The 17,248-nt window shown below is 37.9% G+C and overlaps 2 protein-coding genes across 4 annotated transcripts in view; both read left to right on the top strand.

Moving 5' to 3' along the window:
- The window catches only part of nck2b (NCK adaptor protein 2b), a 54,814-nt gene extending 48,880 nt beyond the window's left edge, over nt 1-5,934 (top strand). The window contains exons 3-4 of one of the 3 annotated variants that reach the window (XM_053498407.1): nt 3,682-4,361; nt 4,642-5,934. In XM_053498407.1, coding sequence (XP_053354382.1) covers nt 3,682-4,361; nt 4,642-4,836 — 875 coding nt within the window. In that variant the 3' untranslated portion in view covers nt 4,837-5,934. The remainder of the gene's footprint in view (nt 1-3,681; nt 4,362-4,641) is intronic. The other 2 variants (XM_053498406.1, XM_053498405.1) reach the window with 2 other exon arrangements.
- A 187-nt stretch (nt 5,935-6,121) lies between these two features.
- Nucleotides 6,122-17,097, top strand: otos2 (otospiralin 2). Its single transcript, XM_053498408.1, has 5 exons — nt 6,122-7,046; nt 11,825-14,004; nt 14,214-14,324; nt 15,527-15,544; nt 16,260-17,097. The coding sequence occupies exons 3-5, from the start codon at nt 14,267-14,269 to the stop codon at nt 16,442-16,444; spliced, it is 261 nt and encodes an 86-aa protein (XP_053354383.1). The 5' UTR covers nt 6,122-7,046; nt 11,825-14,004; nt 14,214-14,266; the 3' UTR covers nt 16,445-17,097.
- The last annotated feature ends 151 nt before the right edge of the window (nt 17,098-17,248 follow it).

Raw genomic sequence — 17,248 nt, 5'->3', positions numbered from 1 at the left:
GTATTAAATGCAGAACTGTAGTCGATGAAGAGCATTTTCACATAATTCCCCCTCCGAGTGTCCAGGTGAGTGAGAGATGTATGGAGGAGATGAGAGATTGCATCGTCCGTGGAACGGTTTGGACGATAAGCAAACTGTAGTGGGTCGAGTGTGTCTGGTAGTGAAGAGATGATGAAGTCTCTGACCAGGCGTTCAAAGCACTTCATCACTACTGAGGTGAGGGCTACAGGGCGATAATCATTGAGGGTAGCAGGATGAGGTTTCTTTGGGACAGGAACAATAATGGACTCTTTGAAGCATGTGGGGATCACCGACTGAGATAAAGAGATGTTAAATATCTCAGTGAACACAGGTGCTAGCTGGTCTGCGCAGGCTTTGAGAATACGGCCTGAGATGCCGTCTGGTCCTGCTGCTTTCCTGGTGTTCACTCTCTTGAACAGGTTTCTCCCTGGTTTGTGTAAAGGGGAAAGGTTTGCTTAACTTTTGAATGGTTTATAGGTAAGTGTGTGGCTAACAAACAAAAACAGGGACTGGACTAAAAGTGAGACCCAGAAAAGTGCTTCATAAAGCCTGAAGAACTAATTCTCAAGACTAGAGACCTGGTAAAATCATGCAGATGTAGCTGATAATATTCACAGCAAATATAATATTGGAAGGAAAATGAGTTCTCACTGGCTTTCATCATGGGATTGGTATTAGACAGGGTGGCTTGACTCTTTTAGAAACTGATCATCTAAGACTTTTATGCAGCACAACATAGAGTTTCTGTAAAGTTTGAACAGAATGGTGTAAAACCGAAAACGAGAATCTTGCAACGAAAAACATGCATTTTACAGCTGTAGTGAGCAGAAATCACAGAATATCACGCCATAAAGTGGATAAGCTACAACAGCGCAATATAACGTTGGGTTTAACGAACAAACAAACAAAACAAACAAACAAAAAAAAATTAATTAACTAAACTTTGGTTTCCAGCTGTACATGTTGGATTTATTCACTGCAGCACCTATAGATTAGTGGCTTCTTTCATTTTATTTTTTTAAAGCATCAGCTAATATAACTCTTACTTGCTTAAGTGAATGAATGTATTAATGTTGAAGTATATTGTTCATGTTAAGTAAACCATTAAATGCTGTCATTTTACAGGGAATCTAAAGCATGACCGTAAAGTGAAAAGAATGCCCTTGTTATAGCATATGTATTTATTCTTCATGGCACAGCTGCACCATTTAGCGTTCTGCTATTACAGATCTTGACATCCCAGTTATCTAGAATAAATTAGATCAGGCCTGTGCCCTGACATCCTCGAGCGGCATTGAGGCGCATTTGCTCGTTCATTTTGTGAGTCATCTTCTGTTGCGCTTTCATGTGAACCATTTCTACGGAAAATAGCGACCTTCATGACTCATGGCTCTTTAAAGCTTCTATTTTAGTTGCCTGTCAAAAGATCATTGTTGACCCCTGATTCGACATGAGGGGTTTTGCATAACATACGACTTTGTTCTGAAGATTGCTTTTAAAAAGCATTTGTAATAATAACAATAATGACAACGATGACAATAAAAAAATAATTGAAATAAATGTTTTGTATATAGATGCATGAGTGGAGTAAGCAATATATAATCAAACCTGTTTACTGAACATACACAAGCAGAAATGGCTGACCAAACAGCTATACCATATCGACTAAATGTGTGTAAGCCACTCTACTCCCTCATATGTAAAAAAATTGTGACCAAGATCAGACTTTTAAAATAATAAGTGCACAGAGTGCTTATGCATCCAGAAATACATTTGTATGCCCAATTTATAGTCATTGTCAATGTTTTTCAATTAATTGATCAATTGATGATAAGTAATTGATGTCACTGATTAAACTGAATAATTGAAGTCAATGATCAGTGAGGGATGAGCCAGTGATGAGAAATTATGAGACAGTGATGCCAATGGTCGTAGATCGGTTATCAGTCATTACTCATAAGGTTTTGATCAGTCAGTGATCAAGTGTGAATTATAAGTCAGTGAATAATGATCAGAGAACAACGATCGTTCATTGAGTTGATCAGTCAAAGATCAGGAATCAGTTATTGGCTGGTCAGTTATATATCAATGATCAATGAGAAGTCGGTGATAAATCAATGAATATTTTTTAGAAGTTAGTGGTCAGTCAGTGATGAGTCGGTGATCAGTAATCATTTCAGTCAATTACAAGTCAATGTAATTACAAGTAACGAAATAATGATCAATCATTAGTGATCAGTCATTGATAAGTAAATGATTAGTAATGAGTTATTGGTGAGGCAATTATAAGCCAATGACGATTCAGTGATCAGTCAATGATCAATAATCCATCAGTAACAAGCCTGTGATTAATGATTGGAAGTTGGTGATCAGTCATTGAATAGTCATTCAAAGTTAGTCATCAGGCAATGAGCTTGTAATCAATCAATAATCAGGTAAAGATCAGCAATCAGTTATTGATAAATCAATTACTTTTAATTAGCTAATTAAATTAAGTGAATGGTGAGACAGGAAATAATAATCAGAGATCACTAGTCAGTCATTTAATATGAATCTGTAAATAATGATCAGTCATTTGAGTCAGTTAGAAAAGATTCATGAATTTGTGTGTGAAGTATCTTACATGATCTAGGTGGTTCAGATTATTATTTAAATATAAATTTTCTTTGTTAAATGATTTAGCAATTTCTGAATAAGCAATCAAAGAAAACCTGTTGCAGAATCGAATCTAGGCTTTAGAGGTATTATTATTATTATTATTATAAAATGTCTACACAGTATATCGTTTTTGTGAACTAGACCTCACTCTGTCTTTGCTGCGTACACACATGGAAGCGTGGCGTTGCCACTGAATTGGAGCTTGTTGATAAAGATAGATTGTGTGTTGTGGTTAGTGGGATGAGAGATGTGACGTTTGCACATAAAAGGCTTGGGTTACCCGCTGCCATTTCCACAGGAAGGCATCACTTTGACGCTCTGCTGCATGTGTACGCGAAAGAACTCACATCCTACATTCACACAGACCGAATGTCAAAGGTTTTTTTTTTCTGTTTTTTTTTTTTAGTTTTTCTTTTCTGTGTGCTGGTTATGAATAGAGCTCGTCATGGTGTGCATTTCTTTATGAGAGCCTGGCAGTAAAAAGTGCTGCTGTGTGCTTTGCACAGTAACAATGAGATCGAGCCCACTACAGACTCAATTTGTGACTGTCAGATTATCTTTTTCATTACCAGTTAGCTAGGTTTTAGATATCTGGAAGTACAACTAATGCATTCATGAGGATTGCCAATTTCCATCCTCCAACCAGCTCTTCCCTGTAATTATTCAAATGCTAACAACTAGGATTACTGAAGGCTAATATAATGTGTGCTGCTTCTGAAATACTATTCAAACAATATGTCTGCCAACCACAACCAGCTTTATGAACGACTCATGCTGCTTTATAAGACCGTTACCTGTGTCTTCAGTTGCCCAATCATTGAGATTGATGGGGTAAAATATTTTCGTGATTTTAAAAGTAGATATATAAAGTAATTTTATTAAGAGAGCCTCAAAATATCTTTTTTAAGAATTTAGTCATATATTCCTAGTCCTAGACTCTGTTCTATGTATCAATTCTATAGTTTTTTTTTAAATAGACTTACGAATGTAATATCTTTGCAGGTCTCGGTAAGACTAAGCGGAAGCCGAGCGCCGACGCCGAGTGCCCACCGAACGGCATCGGCGCTGGAGCAGAGCAAATATACGAGTTGCACACCGCGGCAGTGGCCAAGTTCGCATACACGGCGGAGCGTGACGACGAACTGAGCCTGGCGAAAGGCGCGCGTCTGCTGGTGCTGGAGAAATGCAGTGACGGCTGGTGGCGCGGACGCTGCAATGACGGCCGGTCAGGCTGGTTCCCCTCCAACTACGTCCAGGAAGAGGAGGATGAGGAAGAGGATGAGGACGAAGCGGGTATGGGTGACGGGCAGTACTCACGAGGATTGCAAAAGGTGCAGACGCTTTACCCCTTCAGCTCAGCCACGGAGGAAGAGCTGAACTTTGAAAAAGGAGAAATCATGGAGGTGCTGGAGAAGCCCGAGAATGACCCCGAGTGGTGGAAGTGTAAAAACAGTCAAGGCCAAGTGGGCCTCGTGCCCAAAAACTATGTGACGGTGCTGAAAGAAGGTGGGGGCGCCAGCAGTTTCAGCGCCCATACTTTGCAGCATGCAGGCCCCGCGCACACGGGCAGATTTGCCGGGATGGAGTGGTACTATGGCAGCGTGACACGGCACCAGGCTGAATGCACACTAAATGAGAGGGGAGTCGAGGGAGACTTCCTAGTGCGGGACAGCGAGTCCTCTGTGAGTACATGAGGGAATTAGTGGTCAACACTTAGTGGTTCTTAAATTTTCACTGAATAGCCAGGTTGTTTGGTTGTTGCTCTTTTCTGTTTAACAGTAATTCTGGAGCAGGGAATCATAAAACATATTCATAATGAACTACTCAAACTGAGCATATAGCTTTTAACTTGAGAGACACTTTCCTAGACTGGATATGTATTAGAAGTTTTTAAGAAAGGGTCAAAGTTCACTTACATCGTAATGCTCACGTGCCAATTTTTGTCTGTCTCTCTTTCTTCAGCCGAGCGATTTTTCCATCTCCTTGAAGGCGTCAGGCAAGAACAAGCACTTCAAGGTGCAGTGCTGCGAGGGTGTGTACTGCATCGGGCAGCGGCGTTTCAACACCATGGACGAGCTCGTCGAGCACTACAAGAAAGCACCCATTTTTACCAGTGCGCACGGAGACAAGCTCTACCTTGTTAAACCCCTGCAGTGACCTTCCAGCCAAAAATGAGCCTTGAGAACCTAATTAGACCTCACACTGAGCCGAGCCTCCTTACTGTTCCTCTTGGTGGTCAGTTTTTACCAGCAAGTGGGGAACAGAGTGCCAACACAAGCAGCTGGGCAGTGGCATCGTCCCGTATTTTTAAAATTGTTGTCATTTCCTGTTTACTTCCTTGAAATATTTTGGAAACTCTCTGGTAATAATCTTTCCGTTTAAGTGTTGAGAAATGATAGGAGGGGTACCATTTTCCCGTTTGCCGTAGTTTCAATTCAGGTTTTACAAAGCAAACAAGACTGAAGTTCACAAGAAGTAGACTTTTATTTTGTTTTATTTTATTTTTTATGAATATTATGATTTGATGGTACAATAGGGAATATTTTGAGCCTCTTCACATGGCAGTGTGGAATAGGGTTGCTTCATGTGTTGCCAAAAAATAAATTGTCCATATGTGATACGCAGGAACTGTCTGCCCCCTGCTGGACACATAGACACATGGCTTCATGGACTCGTAGGAGGGAGGTCTTGTTTATGAGATGAGATGAATGTCAGATGCTCAACCAAATGTGCCACACACTGGTTAAGTGTAACAACCCTCATTATTCACACCCACAATCGGCAATAGCCTGAGTCGTACTATATCTGTATGGGTATCTTGTAGAATTACAAGAGCGCTTATTCTATACACCTGTTTAATTCCCCAGCTTTTTAAAAGTGTTTGTTTGAATGTAAGAGCATTGCTATTTAAATCTGTGTCTATTTAAACAAGAGCCTAAGGTGCATTTAGCAGGAATTTTCTAAGCACTGTAACAATGACCGTTATATGTTGGAAACTGAAATACATTTTGTTTAAATAAACATTTTGCAAAATAACAATAAGGAATTTATCATTGATGCCGTAATCAAATACAGCACTGTGCAAGTCTTGAGCCTCCTCTCATTTCTTCATATTAAATCAAATCACATTACATTAAAGCCGCAGGAACAAATGTTTACTGTCCCAGGCTGCAAAATGCCTTAAAAAATTTGGTTGTTTATGCAGCAAACCTTATTTCCCCTCTTGTCTATTTTAACCATTCGGCATCACCGGTATACTCATCACCGGCCTGATCAGGTACAGGGACTGGATAAAAAATGATATCCAAAAAATGCCTTCAGGAAGTCTGGAGAATTGTTCCTTAAAGCTACATTAAAAAACATAAACAAGTAAGTCTGATTCTTTAAAAGCAAAATATAAAGAAATGAGCAGTGACTTTTGGACAGTTCTGTATATTTAAAAGCCTTAGGCTGTTTTGCATAACCTTCCCTACAGACCAGAGGTCAGATCAAATCAAGGATAAAGGGATTAGTTCAAGAAATCTTACACAGGTCCAGGTACACATCCTTAATGACTAAAAGAAGACAATTCTTGCCTTTCAAGCTTTAAGTATTAATTATTGATGATCTGATACATTTGTCTTAGAGCTAAAACAGGGAGAATACTTGACTGTTCGTGTATTCTTAAGTATCATTATTGTTCGTTTGTCATGTTGTCAGTTGATCAATCGGACCAGAGGGGGTAAATAAAATGGAAAAAAAAAAAAGAAAACTTTACCATGTAAATTGTCTCTGGTTCAATAATTTACCTTCATTACAATAATCTATACACACTATATAATATACAAAGTTGGTGTTTCTTGATCAAATGTACCTTATTGTATATCATGTCATATTTAGTAACCTCTCCACCCCTCTGGGAAGATTCCCCGATAAATTTTATAGTGTTGCTGTGAGGCTTCCTGGAATTAGTGAGATCAGGCACTTATGTTGGACGAAAAAGGTTATGTGATGTAGCCAGCTCTCCAGTTCGTTCTAAAAGTGGCTGAGGTCAGTGCTCTGTGAACGCTGCTCACATGAATCCTAACAGAAAATGAAGGTTCTTTAAACAGGCATTGTCATTCTGGATCATGTTAGATCCTCTTAATCCCAAATGAAGGAAAATTGTAACACTACGTCATACAAGACATTTTTTACATTTACATGATCCCAGCATTTGTTGCAACAGGTTGTGATAGTGTCCAAAAACATTTTGCCATATGCTGTACAGTACGGTAATGTATTTGCACATAATGCAGAGGACATGCTACAGATGCTGAGCTGGCTGATGTTTAAAAAACAGTTGTCAGTGACCTAAGACCTGTTTGTCACATCCTCCCTCTGCTACGGTATTTATACTATATAATTACTCATGTACTACAGTAAATTCTATATTCATACTCTTCTGTCTGCCAGTTGATGACCGATTGTCTAGCAGAGTGTCTCATTATCGTGTCATTCACATTCAGTTTAGCATGCTTTAATCCACAGGTTTCTGTCTGGACCAAAAGATTTTTCTGCCCCAAATAACGAGGATTTTACAGTGGAGGATTAGACATAACTGTGTGATGCCTATTTTTAGTTTCCTTAATGTGAGGAATATTTGAATAGCAACTAATAGCGTTTTTATTTTTTTTTCAATGTGTTTGTAAGAACTGTTTTGTGTATCATCTAAAATGGGGACATAAATATTAATTTTGCTAGTTAAGTTGCAACACACTGTGACACTGTGTTGAATCAGGGCTGCTGTAGTGTAAGTATGGAGACTGCTGTATTGATTTAAAACCTGGTTCTCCAGGCAAAAGCCATAATTAAATCTGAATAAAGTCTAATGCACATCACTCATTACCAATAATGTTTTTTTAATTCATTTATTTATAGACTAAATAATTAATCTTGCTAACTGTGATAACGGAATGGCAGCTTACAGTAGTGGTTAGCACTGTCGTCTTGCCACCTCTAGGGTCCGGGTTCGATTCCTGCCTCAGGACTGTGCGCATGGAGTTTGCATGTTCTCCCCGTGCTTAGTGGGTTTCCTAAGGGTACTCTGGTTTCCTTCCACAGTTTAAAAGCTAATTGGAGTTTTCAAATTGCACACAGTGTGTGAAGGAGCATGCGTGTGTGTGTACAGTATACCCTGTTCAGTCCCCTGCGACTCCCCCTGTATACACAAAAAGGAGTATAGACATTGAGTTTTCTTAAGCAAGTAGTACCAGCAATAACGCAACCCCTGTTGAAAATAAGAATTTTTTCACCCAGCAGTCGGTATGTCCCGAAATCTTTTAAATTAGCAGTTATTAAACCACTTAAAAAAAAACCCTGACCTCAACCTCTGTCAGCTGTCCAACTACAGGCTGAATCAAACCTACTATCAAACCTCCCCTTTATTTCTAAGATTCTGAAAAAGATAGTAGAGCAGCAGCTATGTTCATATCTACATAGAAAAACAAGCTTAAAAAAGTTAAGCAATGTGTGAAGGGCATACATTAAGAGACTAGATGTTAATTAACTTCCTTCTACTTAATCCTGACAAGACAGAAGTTCTATTCATAGGACCGCATGCACCCAGGAGAAAGCTTTTTGATTGCACTGTAACTTTGGATGGCTTTTCTGATCCATCAGATGCAACAGTAAAAGACCTCGGTATAATTATAGATTCCAGTCTTTTATATGAAGCTCAGGTAGATAATATAAACAGAATTACATTCTTTCATCTCAGAAATATCGCCAACATAAGAAATATATTGTCACTAAATGATGCAGAAAAATTTGTTTATGCTTTTATTACCTCTAATTTGGACTATTGTTTAACTGTCTGGTTGTTTAACTAGGTGCATAAACAAGCTTCAGCTAGTCCGGAATGCAGCAGCGAGAGTCCTCACTAGAACCAGAAGATATGAGCACATCACACCTATCTTATCTTCACTTCATTGGCTCCCTGTGAAATTTCGTATTGATTTTAAAATACTACTTTTGACATATAAAGCATTAAATGATCTTGCGCTGCATTATCTGAGTGAACTGCTAGTGTCTGAGTGATCCGCCACGCCTACTTCGATCAAAGGATGCAGGCGGCTTGTCTGTACTGGGTATTATGAAAACTACAGCTGGGGGCAGAGCTTTTTTTTACAAATCCCCAAAGTTATGGAATAGCCTTCCAATTAATGTTCGGGACTCAGACACAGTCTCAGTGTTAAAGTCCAGGCTAAAAACCTATTCATTAAGCCAAGCATTTTTGTAAATAGATTTGCCTTAGGTAAAGGAGCAGACCTTGAGGACTCTGGACGTAGAGTATTATGGTGAACTGGTATGTTTAGATGCAGTCCTCCCCACTCTTATTGATCATTCAGGTTTGTTGATTGTGAAGTGATCGGTCGCCTTACGTCTCAGGAATCCCTCATGTCCGTGCTTTCTTCTGGCTCTCCCTTTTAGTTATGCTATCATAGTTAGTCCTACCGGAGTCCCTTGTTGCACTCTGCACTAAATATACATTCACCTTATACATTACAACTGTTATCTCTCCTTCTCTTCTGCTCCCTTCGCTTCTCTCTTTCTCTCTCCCTCTCTTTTTCTCTCGAGCTATACATGTTGCTCCTGAGCTGCCAGTGATCCAGACCCCCTCTGCCCTCTGGACCTGTTTAACTTATCCTGGTGCCTTGCTTCTGCTTTAAGATGTTGTCACATGAATGCACTGTGTTGTGTTTGCTTGGGATGCGTGTGGTGACAGAGGACTTCCATTTCCATAATTTTCTTTTGATTGTTTAAAGATACTTTGCCACAATGACAATTGTCAAAAGCTCTATACAAATAATTTTATTTATTTTAATTGAATTAAACTGAATCGAGTGACTGCTAACTGTGATCAAAGTATACATATATATGATCAAATATTACAGACCAAACAAGCTGTAGTAAACTGTTTTACCCATCCATGAGGATCCTAAAAGCATTGCAGTTCAGAGTTCAATACGTGTTAAGCAAGCGACATATGAAACACACACACACTAATATTTTAGATTCTTTTTGGAACGTTATAGTTTGACATGCTATTTTACTATTTATGCAAGTACGAAATTTGCAACAAAAAACATGTAAAATTTTATATTGTAGCTTTCATCGAGTCAGTGTTGAACAATGAAATAATTGTGATAAGTGAAAAGACCTAAATGTCGCAGCCATTATACTGTAGATCATTTAAAATGTAACATTAGTTCAAGTGAGTTGTTACAGATTGTTACGGAAGGGTATAAAAGTCTGTAATGTTAAAACCGATCTAATCAATGTGTAGGAATGGAAAACATGTTGATTTAATTAGCTTCAGGCCTAAAGTTTTTTGAGCTGATGCTGATTTATTCAAAAAGGGTAAAGATGGCTATTTGCACTAACTAAAGATTAAAACATGATGGGCATGCGGATATAGGAAAATAAATAATAATTGGCCTTTAACAGCACAAAATGATTTTTTTGTCACATTAAAGGTTCAAGTGTTTTATTTCTCTTCTAGCTCAGCAATTTGCCAAAGTACAAATAGGTTTAGTACAGCATGTGGTGTGGCATATCTAAACAGTTGCTTACTCACACCAGCCTCTTTTTTTTTATCAGTGAAACCTTGGATTGCGAGTAACGCGGTTTGCAAATGTGTTCTGCAAGACGAGCAGATTTTTAATAAATTTTGAAAAGAAACAAGTCTTGGTTTACGAGTACCGAGTATCATGTATCACGCATGCGATTCTTGTTTTGACTGCGGAATTGTGGGTAATTGTCTCCCCTTGCTGGGTCTTAGTGCTCGTCTCTTACAGGTATTATCAACATCCGTGCACGCATGTACTGTTTACTATAACACTGTGACCATGTGTGCGTGCGTAAAACATATTTTATTTTGTGTCTGTATGCGTGAGTGTACAGCGCACATGTGAAGCAAAAGCAAGTCTCATTAGAGAGGTTAAAAATCCATTTTCTCTCTCCGCTTTGACACCATGTGTGCACCATACACACACACACACAGACCCCTCCTACTTTCGCCTTCACAGACACACAGACACAAACACTTTCTCTGCTTTACACAGAAACACTGCTCTGTCGCAATTTTTTTCAAAGGTAAAGTGCAGGTTAATTTGTTTTATTTTTACTTTACAGCAGTATTCTGTTAGTGTGTCACTCAATCGAGTGTCATTAGAGAGATTTCTTGTTTATTTTTCCGATAAAACATTGTTTCCGTTGTGTGCGCATGTGTGTGAAAAAAGTGGAGGAAGGGTAACTGTTTAAGAGGAGAAGGGGGAGAGGGAAGATACTTTAGATTTACATACACAGCCTGTGTGCCCAAATGGAAACACTTATCTGTTGGAAATTTATTTTTACTTTTTTTAAAGGTAAAGTGCAGGTTATATTATTTTATTTTTGCTTAATGTTTTGTGTTAATTATGTTTATGAATTTCTTTTTTTTGGGCTGTGAAACGAATCATTTGAGTTTCCATTATTTTGATTTTCGGGAAAATTTAATTTGGTTTACAAGTGTTTTGAAATACGAGCCTGCTTCTGGAACGATTTATGTTCGTAATCCAAGGTTCCACTGTAACCGCAAAACTTTGGCTTTATTTATTTAAAGTGTTGACATTGGAGACTCCATTTACAGATATCTTAATAACAGTGTGTTTGTTAGATGTCAAATTTGTGCATCCGTCAAGTGCATCATACATTTTTAGATATAACACTCAATTATAGCAAATGCAATACGGCAATCATCCATATGACCTATCTAATATTGTGTAGATCCCCCTTGCGCCATTAAAACAGCCCTGACCCATTGACTTACAGGTTGTGCGGTGGAGTCTCCATACATTCAACTTGCTTGTTCAGTACATCCCACAGATGCTTGATTGGATTGAGATCTGGGGACTTTGGAGTCCAAGTCAATACCTGTCATCCACAGGTTGTAAAATAAATATTGATTCTCCAGTGCTTCCTCCATTGTGCTGTGGTCCAGTGCAGATACTCACATGCCCACTGTAGGCGCTTTTGGCAATGGATAGGCGTCAGCATGGGCACTCTGATTGGTCTACACCTACGTAGCCCCATACGCCATGAAGTGTGACACCTTTCTATCAAAGCCTTCTATCATCTTTTTCAGCAATTTGTGCTACAGTAGCTCTTCTGTGGGATCGGACCAGGCAGACTAGCTTTCGTTCTCCACGTGGATCAATGAGCCTTGGGAGCCCATGACCCTGCCACCGGTTCACTGGCTGTTCTTCTATGGCCCACTTCTGGTATGTACCAACCACTGAAAACCGAGAACACCCCCACAAGAGCTGCAGTTTTCGAGATACTCTGACCCAGTCCTCTAGCCATTACAAAATTTTCTCTTGACAAAGTCTCTCAGATGCTTACTCTTTCCCTGCTTTGAACACAACAACTTTAGGAACTGTGACTGTTCACTTGCTACCTAATATATCCCACCCCTTAACAAGTGGTATAATTAAATTATCAGTGCTATTCACGTCTGTCATGTCTGGTTTTAACATTATGGCTGGTTTTTGTAAACATTCTAGTGTAACAGAAGGGAACTGTCACTTTAAGTTTTTAACATGTTGTGTTTTAAAAGCTGTTTTTCTTTTCTTTTTCTTCAAATTATGAAAGGCTTCATTTCACACAAGAATCTCAGAGCTAGCCAGCATGCTGATGTGTGAGATCTCACTCCAAACAGTAAGAAGGCACTATAACCTGGAGCTATGGAGGCACTACATACTGTATAGGGAGGACATGTGAAATGCAAACAGAACATTCCTGCCCTCAATCTGTTCCCTGTTAGGGTGTTGGGCTAAAGAACAGCAACACCTCAAGAAACACACCAGACTCAGGAGTGTAATAAGGTGCTGCAGATAATCTTACCAACAGCAGCAATTAATTGTTCCTTATTTTTATGCGGATTATGATATCGTGCTTTATGTAGTTCACTGGGTTTCATTTACTGTAATTTGGTTTGTGGAGGTTTGTGGAACGGAGCCATTAAAGGAGTTCCTGGGAGGCCAGCATTTCAGACGTGAAACAGATATACAGAACATGGCTCTGACATATTAAGAAAATGTTCTACCTTAATGGTATCCAAGCATTAATGAAATGCTGGGATAAGTGTGCCTTAGTGTAGCAGGGGATTACTGTATATGGAGAAATAAAAATAGTAGTCGGGTATTATTACGGGTTCTTTTATATATTTTTTTAAGGATGAGCTTTTAGTGCATGACTTGCCGACATGATTGTTAATGGGTTTGGTGCTATTACATTCTGATTTCACTCACTTCCACCATAAAGGATTATGACCAAAGGGTCAAGAGTTAGTCTGTGAAATTAGTGTTTCCTGATATCCATAATGTGAGGAATTGTTAAATAGTAATTAATAGCATTTGAATGCATTTTGTGCAAAAAATCTGTTTCTTTTATTATCTAAAGGCAGAATAAAGATCCATTTTGCTAATTCATTTGCAGATGATACAGTTATGAATTAGGGTGGTGTAGTGTAAGAATGGAGACTGCTGTACTGATCCAAAACCATGTTAATCAAGCAAAAGCTGGGACTAAATCAATAATGAATTATTTTCTTAGAGAAATATTACAGACCAAACAAGTTTTTGTAATCTCTTGACATTGCATGTAGCCAGCTGTGTTCAGGGCTGAGAATTCCAAAAGCATTGCAGTTCAAAGTTCAACACATTACAGTGAGCATCATATTGTTCACACACACTCTTTCTCTGTCCTACTTGTTTTAAATTATTCATAAATTTGCAGAGAGCTCTCACATTTATGAGCCTACATAGAAAACTCATCCTGTTAGGTTTGTTAGGTTTAGTCATGCACATGGTGTATCAAATCTAAACACTTTGTGCATCTGTCACACACGTCCTTTTGTATTTGTGGTTACATTAAAAACAAGGATGAATTACTGTACTACAAGCACATCGGTGCTGAACTGTCACTTCCTCTAACATTTCAAGTTCTACATTTTATTGTGTTAAAGCATACTGTACTTTGTTCGGTTTTAATCTTCTTTTTAATCAGCCTAGGTTCCAGGGCATTGTTTTTGAAATATTGATTGCATTTCACTAACCAAGCTTTGAGCCAGACACCACGCTGATATGTGAGATCTCACTACAAACATTAACAAGGCAGAATGACCTAATGGTATCTAGGTATGACATATAAAGAGGACATGTGAAATACAAGCTATACAAGTATTCCAGCCCTCAGTCTTGAGTAAAAGAGTAATTCCTTCAGGAACACACCAAGAGATACAGGAGTGGAATAAGTTGGCAAAAGGTAATCTCACAAACAGCTGCAATTACAAACAGCTGCAATTATTAATATATTTATACATTTTATGATGATTCAGATATCACTGTTTATGCAGCTCACCACTTTTCATTTATCTTGATTTGGTTTCCTACAATAAAAATCATTATGCTAAAGCTGATGTATTGGAGAAAACCAATATGATATAGTATGGTTGTGTCACATTTATGTTTAAGAGAAGAAAAAGGAATTGCCATCAAGAACATACTTTATTTAAAGCAAAGTGACCATGCCTCGCTTCTGGCCAGTCCTGTGTGTGCTTGCACTCGCGGTCTTCTGCTTTTCAGGTAAGCAACCTATATATTTTCAAACAATTCATATTTAAATAATAAAGGATGTACCCATTGTTTGACAGCTACACAGTGACATGTCATCTGTAAAAACTGGGCTTCTCTACTCTATAGGCTTCTAGTCTTCTTTTCTTCAAAAAAAAAATCCTGACTAAAAACAAGATTGATTTTTCATACATTGTATTTTTAGAGACGTGTAGGAAGCCTGTTATCACACATCATATTTGTGCTTTTACATTGATGGGTGTCTCATTCTTCATCACTTTCCTAGTTTCAAAATTAAAATCTATACAGTATATATCATAACTCCAACCGGAAATAGTCCTCTCTCTGAAGCTCAAACTAGAAAAAGAAAAGTTTCAGTAGAACAAAAATAGAAAAGAGATTTTCTTCTTCAGTCCTTGGGGACACCAGTTGTTTTTCATTTTTACTTTTTTGTGCTGTTACATACTGGAGGAGGAGGAGGATGATGATGATGATGAAAATAAAATTAGACTGTAAGAATTAGCCCAACGGAGAGAGCGAGAAAGAGAGAGAGTAAAATAAAAGTAGGCAAGTAATAGATGAAGGAGGGGGAAGAAAGCTAAAAGCAAATAAAAAAAGAAATAACCGGAGAAAGTAACAGATCAAGGAAAAAAATTTTGTTCTCATGCAGGTTAAATTAAGTGGTTAAAAATTAAGCTTGTGGGAGAGAATATTTGCGGTAAATAAATTAGTAAACAAATCAGTTTATTATTTCTCTAAATACATGTATTACATAAAGGACAGTGATAATGCATGATACAAAAATATTCACTAAGGATATTTCCCCTTCCCTTATAATATAATGATTTTTCGGAACAGAAATGTGTCCAAATTCTGAATTAGGTCTTTATATTCCACCGGATAACCAATGAAATCAATGCTTTCAAAATCATAGGCTATAACTTCACTGACCATAACACCAGAGCCAAATCTTCATAAAACATGAATTTTCTACTATGGCATTCACAGCAGCTTTAATAAATTGCTATATTACAAATTATATAAATAAATATTATATTTTATTAATAATTTCAGTAAATCTTTATTAAAAATCTAGCATGTGGAAATAAGAAAAGGTATTTTTGAGTCCTGTTATCTGAGCTAGGATCATCCAGCCAAAGCTTATTTTGTTTAAGCTGATTGTATTCACTCTGGTTTAAATCTTGTCATTTCAGGTGCTGAAGAAAGCCAAGGTAAGCATTCACTATAAAATGTATGAATCTCCCTAACAATGTACTGTGTGATTTGTTCAACTCTGTAAAGTCTAAACAATAATAATATGCAATATTGAACGTTTCACCATATTCAACAGGCACAAAGTTTATTAGAGGGAAAAAAATTTGTTACAATTACAGTACAGTACATACCCAAACCCAACAACTCGGGTAATAATCACACAGTACAGCATAAAAGATACATTTATTACATAAATATGATTTCAGAAATAGTGATAAAATGCATGTTAATAATAGCACATTGGCACATGCTCACTCACATGACATGACATTTTTCTACATAAAGAAGTCTATAAAGTCCAGTAAACAGTAAATGGTGAAACAAAGTCAATATTTGGTGAGACGAGCCTTTGGCGACACTTTGTTTCAGGCACAATTTGTGCATTTTTATAAGGAAAGTAGCTTCTACATTTTACTGAGCATCCTGCAATCTGACTGTCACACCTGCTGCTTCTTCCTCCACACACACCTGCTTCCCCCCACATCACCCCACCCTACCTCAACTGTAACTGCTGCTTCCTTTTCTCACATCTAAATATTTCTCTGTAACATTTGCATTTTGTACTGAAATGATAATGAAATCAGAAAAAAAAAAAACTATAACATAGTTTTGCTTATTCTTTTGAACAGTTATCATTAGTTATCGATGGCTAACTGTCTGATTGATTCTTAGTTGGGTCCAGGGAAAAGCGGGACATGCCAAACTGGGCACTGACCTCTTCAGACTTTTTCGGCTGGATCGAAGAGCTGCGCAATCATGCTGGCTATGAAAAAATCGACGAGCTGGCCAGAACCTTCTGGGCTCATTTCCCCTCGGCTAGTCGTTTGGGCTATGATTCTCCGGATCCTGAGGAATGATGACAGTTGTGATGTTCTTTCTGTGCAACAACACTAATTATGTCTATCCTACCTAATCTGAAGATCTCTTTAGGACTGTTAAAATGTCTTTGATGTTACAGCACAAGTCCAGTCACTTTGTTTAGCACTAGATAATGGAGGCATAGTGTAAACACTAAAGGATTGATCAGTTTACTTCATATATATACAGAATTAACATTGTCAAGCATGCAATAAATATGTGAGAAATTTTGCTGCATTGCTCAATCTCTGCAGTTCATTTTACATTGTAAAAAAGCAGAGCATTTTTTCCCCTGCTTCCGTTTGGTCAGTACACATTTCATGTAACCCATTTCATTAATAAATGATGTATTTATCCCCCTTGTGTGTGTTGTAGCTCTTGATACTGTGTGTAAACCATATAGTGTTGAAAGGTTGTAAAGAATGTGGCTGTAAGGCTGAAATAACACTGTCGAAGAACCTTTATCCTCGGGCTATCCACATGTGCTTACTGTACAGGAGCTCTCTCCATTTCTGCCACTGGGTCCTGTATAATCTAATTGTCTTACACTGACGGTTCAACTTCCTCGTCAAAATATGCAATAATCAAATACTGTTATTTTGTAAACAGCGACCCAGACTCATATAATTGAGCTTTTTTAACAGGATATTTTTGATTACTTATGTCCACATGTATCAGATGTCCAGGTATTATTATTTGTAGTGCTCGAGCACATTATGGTGTACGGCATAAATATCCAACACATATTATAGCTTTCATATTATAAGCTGTTTCCCTTAAGTCTATTTTTTTTCCCTCTCTTT

The sequence above is a fragment of the Clarias gariepinus genome, chromosome 6 (genome assembly GCF_024256425.1).
Source record: "Clarias gariepinus isolate MV-2021 ecotype Netherlands chromosome 6, CGAR_prim_01v2, whole genome shotgun sequence".
Lineage (NCBI taxonomy): Eukaryota > Metazoa > Chordata > Actinopteri > Siluriformes > Clariidae > Clarias > Clarias gariepinus.
This window is presented reverse-complemented; position numbering and strand designations above follow the sequence as displayed.

Coding starts and splice junctions, on each gene's coding strand:
- otos2 (XM_053498408.1), top strand. CDS start 14,267: ATGCCTCGCTTCTGGCCAGTCCTGTGTGTGCTTGCACTCGCGGTCTTC.